Below are 6,358 nucleotides of genomic sequence, written 5' to 3' on the forward strand. Positions count from 1 at the left end.
TCCTTGGCTTGCATTACTGGCAGCCATGGTTGCCCAACTAGCCGTGGTTGTCTTCCCGTATTGATGAGCGTTGACTGTTCGCGGCGTCAGCTGGCCATAAAATACTGAACAACATGTCGCATGTAGCTGGTGGATCAATCCACTCGCCTCTAATTCCCAATTCCCAACCCGGGGCCCAACTGGGCAGCTTTTTGGGAAAAGAATGGTATCAAAGACATCAAAATTCACAATATGTCAAAATAAGATTCATGGGCATGATTTGTGTATGTTATCATTAGGAGGGAAAAATGTGGATTTCCGCGGACTGACTCTCCTGGCCAATTCTGATTTCTACGCTTCGTACCCCTGTAGGCTACAGGAAGACAACTTCCTACCCATGCATGAGAGCTGTCCAATTAAAATTTTGCCTGACCTCCTTGTATCCGGTAAGAAGCTGAGATGGCACGTGTATTAGCGGAAGTGGGTTCATCCGAAACTTCTATTGAACCAGAACTCCAAGACAAATAAAACAGTGTCACGTTTGGCCGTTTCCAACTTCATATCCAGTCAGTTGCTTGTCGAGTAATTGCTATTTGCCGTATCCCAGACAAATACATGATCAGAAGATGGTTCGTGGGGCAAAAGATACGGAGAACATACCAGAGTCATGAACCACATAATGACATGTATTTCCCTGTGCTGTATATAGGCAAATCTCGATCTTCATGTCTACCTTGCCCCCCCAACGACCTGGAGGTCAAGGTACTAGGTAGGTAGGTAGTAGGTAGGTATATAGGCTATACTTCCATATACCTACCTAGTCGCTTAGTATACTGATTTGATAATTTGAATGACATCCTATCCTATGGGCACTCGTAACAGAACGTGGTATAACGACAAAGAAATACCTATAATTCTTTATTTTTGTTCTTTACGTTTTCTTCTGGCATTTTCGACCTTGTTAGTTCCCTTTACTATTTACAGTATCGTTGCCAACATTTTTATGATGTCATCCATATAATAATGTCAATACAGCCTTACGTAGGGATATGTAATCAATACCACTCCGTAGTGGACAGGAGTCATCGTTGCTAAGCGACCAGCCCTGCCGACTGATCATTGGTTGCCGAGATATCCTAACTCTCTCATTGGTCAATTTTGATCGATGACGTAGCATTGGCTGGTGGTACATATATACCAGTGCTAAGACGACATCAGAGCAGACTAAGCGACTGCTCTGGTACTAGCATGATCTCTTGCCAGTGCCTGGCCTGGGTGCTTCATTTATAGGCACGTGCAGGGGCTTTGCCGGGCAAAGCATCTTTGCGAATAGAACTCGGTGCGTTTTGCTGTCAATACTCAGCGTCTAAGTACTTAGCGTACACTCTTACAAGACATTTTAGGCGCACTGGTAAGGATAGAGGTGGTCCTAAAGATTTTTGAGGCCGTTGGACCAGTGGGTTGTTATACCCACTGTGTCTAGGACACGGTATTGGGCTGTTGGACCATAAAAAGAAGGAGGGAGAAAGCAGAAAAGAGGATGGCAGAATACGCCTTCTATGCCGACGACCGTAACCACACGACGGACTTCAACAAGCTGGCGGCGTACTACAACTTCAGCGGGTTCCCGGCCTCGGCGTTCCAGCTGCCGACGGTTGAGGACCTCCTGGCGAAGGTGTACATCTCCCGGGTCCTCCTCGGGCTGGTGTATGCCTCCATCCTCCTGGTCTGCACCGTGGGGAACACACTGTTGGTGGCGGTGGTCTGCCGGTTCGAGGGCACGCGGACAAGGTAGGTTTCCTTTGCATTGTTACATGTACTTTAGTTAAGAAGCAATGTCTGTATCTGTATCTGTATCTGTATCTATATAGCCGGTATAACCGCTGTTCGGCGTAACACAGGCATGACTGTTTCTTGTTCTTTTTGAGCTGGTATGAGATACTTATCAGTTGGTACGTCCACCAGTTTATTGGTCATTTTGTACATCATGGAAAGTCTGGACATTTTCCTTCTGTCTTCAAGTGGCATCCACTGTCAACTCTTATCATTGCATGATGAGTGAGTGAATGCATGGTGAGAGAATGCATGATGTGTGAATGGATGATGAGTGAATGGATGACGGACAGGGTAGGTTTCTTTTAATTTTTCATTTAGTTTAGATGTAATGTCAATAAATGAAAGATGAGTGAATGAATGACGGATAAGGTAGACTTCCTTTCATTACCTTTGCCAAGAAGGTTATATTTTCGGTAGCGTTTGTATGTGTGTTTGTAGAAGACCAGCATAGCTCGAGAACTCTTAGATGGATTGTATTGATATTTGGTATGTGGACAGGTCTTATTTTTTATTTAGTTTAGTTGTAATGTCAACTTTTATCAATGCATGATGAGTGAATGCCTGACAGAGAAGGAAGGTTTTTTTTGCATAGTTGCTTTAGTTTAGATGCAATGTCAACTCTTATGGTTGCATGATTAGAGAATGCATGATGAGATAATGAATGATGGACAAGGAAGTTTACTTTCACATACTTAGTTTAGACGCAATAATCTCGCCGGGTAACGTTGCATTATAATACATTTTACCATAAATTTGTAGAAATGAATGAATGAATGAATGAATGGATGGATGGATGGATGGACGGACGGATGGATGGATGGATGGATGGATGGATGGATCTGTCAAATTTTATCTCGCTGCGCTCTCAGTGAGATCCTTGCCCACGTGGAATTGTGATTTTAGCTATTCGCTTTTATCATTCTCATCATAAAACCTGATATTTTACGCTTAAATGCAGTCAATTCAAGCAGGCATATGCATTAAAAACCCTACGTACCGTATTTTACGGTTTGTTACTGTTTGCATTCATCCCGTAAGTAATGAATTCTAGTTCCCTTTGAGCAAACTGAAGCACTTAGCCGTACGCTCATTAATTTTGGTAGACACAACCAGATTCCTACAAAGGACAGACAAGGTGCCTTTTGTAACATAATATGTAGGAAATGAAGCACATTTTGTTTTGAAATACTCACTACACACCGATACGCGCAAATGCCCTTCAGCTAGACAAACGTTAGGGCAAACGTTAGGATTTAGTATCGGGTTAGGGTTTGCCGGTGCAATGGCCTAGTGGGTAGAGTGTTCGCCTTGCATTCGGTAGGTCGTGAGTTCAATCCCCAGCCGAGTCATACCAAAGACTTTAAAAATGGTACATGCTGCTTTCTCTGCTTAGCACTCAGCATTCGGGAAAGAGTATGGAAGTTGAACACAGATGCCACGATGTTGCGAAAACAATGATACCGCCTATTGTAATCTTGCTCCCGTCAATTTGTGTCGGTACATATGTTATTTTACTCCTCGTAATTCTACCCCCAGTGCAGAATCAATAAAATCTGTTGCTTACGAGCCATCTGGTTTCCAAAAAGAGACAAGTACAAGAGGATTGTAGATCCGCGGTGTATTGTACAGTTCAGCTTCCAGCAGTTTTTTGTCCTACGAATTATGATGTTGATATGAATGATATTACAATTTAGTTTATTAAAATTACTCTTCCACATTATCAACCGCATGCAAAACTTTGTCGTTTTTTATCCGTTGTCATTATTTCCATCGTTAACCTTCCTGTTTTCTTCGTAGCAACATCTAGAGTTATAACCTCTACTACTTTATTTTGCCATTCAGTCATTTATTTTCAGCAAGTCATACAATAATACAATTATTGTTGACAGATGACTTCAACTTTTCTTTACCGATATCTGTATCTGTATCCAGTATAACCACCCTGCGGCGTAACACACCAGCTTCTGTATCTGCATCTATATAGCCGGTATCCAGTATAACAGCCCTTGGGCTGTTATCACACACTGTATCTTCGCAGTCAACTGGCGCGGCAGCAGCTGGGTATATCATACCGAACAACCTGCCACACCTCACCTTTGCACGTCTGACTGCAAGCGTTCACTAAAGCTATCTAGTGGGGACATTCCTCGTGGCACTTCCCCGTACAGTGCATATATTATATAAGCACATTTGTGGTGCTACGCAAATATTATTTCGCCCGCACTGACACTGCAAATCAATAACATCTTACGCAAACCGCGCTTCTGCCTCAAGAACCTCAAAACTACCTGCAGTACAGATCATCTGAGGTAGTCTTGCCCAACAGTAATATGGGACTATGGCCAAGTCAGGAATAAAAGTCTAGTAGGACTTAATGGCCTAAGAGTGAATTGTCCGGCCGATGGATAGCTGGATAGACTACAAAAGACTGATGCAACTCTGGCAACTGATGCAGCTTATGCGTCCCTATTTGGCCAAGTCTTCTCTTTTTCATCCAACTGACACATCTGGCGACAAAATCTAAGGCCTAGGGGGTAATGTTGTTTCCGATCAGAGCAAAGACTTGCCAATCCTAGCCATTTTTCGGTCGACCATGGGCAAGGGATGTAGAATTTTTTATCTGAAATCTGAGCGAGAAAACGAAAATGAATTCCGAGAAATAATACAAATTATCATTTCATATTCTGTTAACATATTAGGGCTTCGAACAGATTATTGATGGTCTTGATAGTGCACATACAATGTACATCTGTACAATTACATTATAGTGTTGAAAACACCAGTGTTCTGATGCATTTCAGTTTGACAAAGTGAAACTGTATTTCTCTGATTGCTTCTGGCGAAATCTAATAAGAAAAGGAGAAAGGACGGAAGAAAATCCCACCGACCATACTTTTAGGACCGTAACCGCAAGCGCAACATTGCTTTGCTTTTATGCATAACATTGCTTTTATGCACAATCATTGTGACACTGTTGTAGTGATGACAAATTGCTGCAATCATTTTGCTTTCGTGGACCATTGCAGATATAAATGACATGCCTTTTCTGTTTGTCATATAAAACTACATAAGCCTATTACGTGGCGACACTTCGTCTCTCCAGTTGACGGCTGAATAGAGTTGGGTACCGGTTCAGAATATTCAGGTACAGGTGCGTTCCAGGTCCAAAGGCTCAGGTCCAGGTCCGGAGCCAAACCTGGACCTAACTGTCTGTGATAATTTGTGAATGGGCGATACTTCAAACAACGGTCCAGTTCGCTACTTAAGATTGGATTTGGTGTAGTTTCGACGTCCATTGTCGTTTAAAAATCTTATCTTCATCTTAACAACACTTACTTCGACCAAGTTCGATTTTAGAAACTTGGTAGAAATGACTATCAACTCTCCTTTACTTCGCTCTTATAATTTCCTTGGACCAGCAAGCACAAGGGCTCTCTACCACCCACACATCATGACCTAGTCCAGATCACGAGATATTAAAACCTAGGAACGTCTCCAGGGGCCCCAAATGTACAAATGTATTCATATCTTGATTTTGATCTACCAACAAAGCAAATGTCATGAAGATCAATCCACGACTTCTCGAGTTATGTTGTTCACAAACAACGAAAGAACAAACATACACACAAATAAACAGATGGAAAGATAGACACACATAGTATTACACAAACACGCACAGACACCCACACGCACAAACACACAAACACACATACACACACACACAAACACAAACATAGATACACACACACAGACACACACAGACACACACAGACACACACACACACAGACACACACACACACACCTTTGCCTTTGCATCACTGAAATATCACGTAAGCCCATATTTGGGTCCGTAAGAGCATTTCCTCCCCGTCTTTGTCACATTAATGTACGTATTCAACAGTCTTCCTTGTCATAGCATGACTCAGCAAAAGAACAAATCACATCAAACATTAATCCGTGACCCCATCGATGCTCTGATAATTGACGACGCCAGAATCCATCCACCTACGCGCTCTGCCATTGTAAGGCCCCTTTTATAGACAATCAAATGATACTCATGCTACGTCTCTGCGTTTATATTTAGTGACAAAACATAATATAATATATTCTTTGCATGCCATTCTCGCTATCCCACTCACCATGCTTGCTTTGAGACTCGGTTATCCTGATACAACTGCGCAGTGCCGCTGACGTTATATGATGCAACCACTCGTGCTGTTTTGATAGGTAATTATGATAAAGATTCTGTCGGTAGCATTACCCTTAAAGGCAAAACAATATCGTGTCAGCCCGTTTCTTTTATAACGAGCTGTCGTGGACAATATCCACCCACAGAGTCAATTACTGAAACAGGTTAATGAGCTTTTAGTCAATTACTGAAACAGGCTAATGAGCTTTTTTTTTATATATTATTCCAGTTAACTTGGTAATCAATGGTCTAAAGTTGCCATGTGCTCTTGCTTTCTGAGAAGGCAGTGATGAAAGGCACGAGTCTTTATACCCCCCTCACATTAGGCGCGATTCGATCGGACGACGAGTCTG

The 6,358-nt window shown here is 42.3% G+C and overlaps 1 protein-coding gene across 1 annotated transcript in view; it reads left to right on the forward strand.

Annotated features, from left to right (window-relative positions):
* Positions 1-1,519: 1,519 nt before the first annotated feature.
* The window catches only part of LOC118428037 (prokineticin receptor 2-like), a 39,876-nt gene continuing 35,037 nt past the window's right edge, over positions 1,520-6,358 (forward strand). Inside the window, exon 1 of the mRNA XM_035838003.1 lies at positions 1,520-1,770. Within this exon, the coding sequence (XP_035693896.1) occupies positions 1,520-1,770 (251 nt within the window). The remainder of the gene's footprint in view (positions 1,771-6,358) is intronic.

Source organism: Branchiostoma floridae, chromosome 12 (assembly GCF_000003815.2).
Source record: "Branchiostoma floridae strain S238N-H82 chromosome 12, Bfl_VNyyK, whole genome shotgun sequence".
NCBI classification, from domain to species: Eukaryota; Metazoa; Chordata; class Leptocardii; order Amphioxiformes; family Branchiostomatidae; genus Branchiostoma; species Branchiostoma floridae.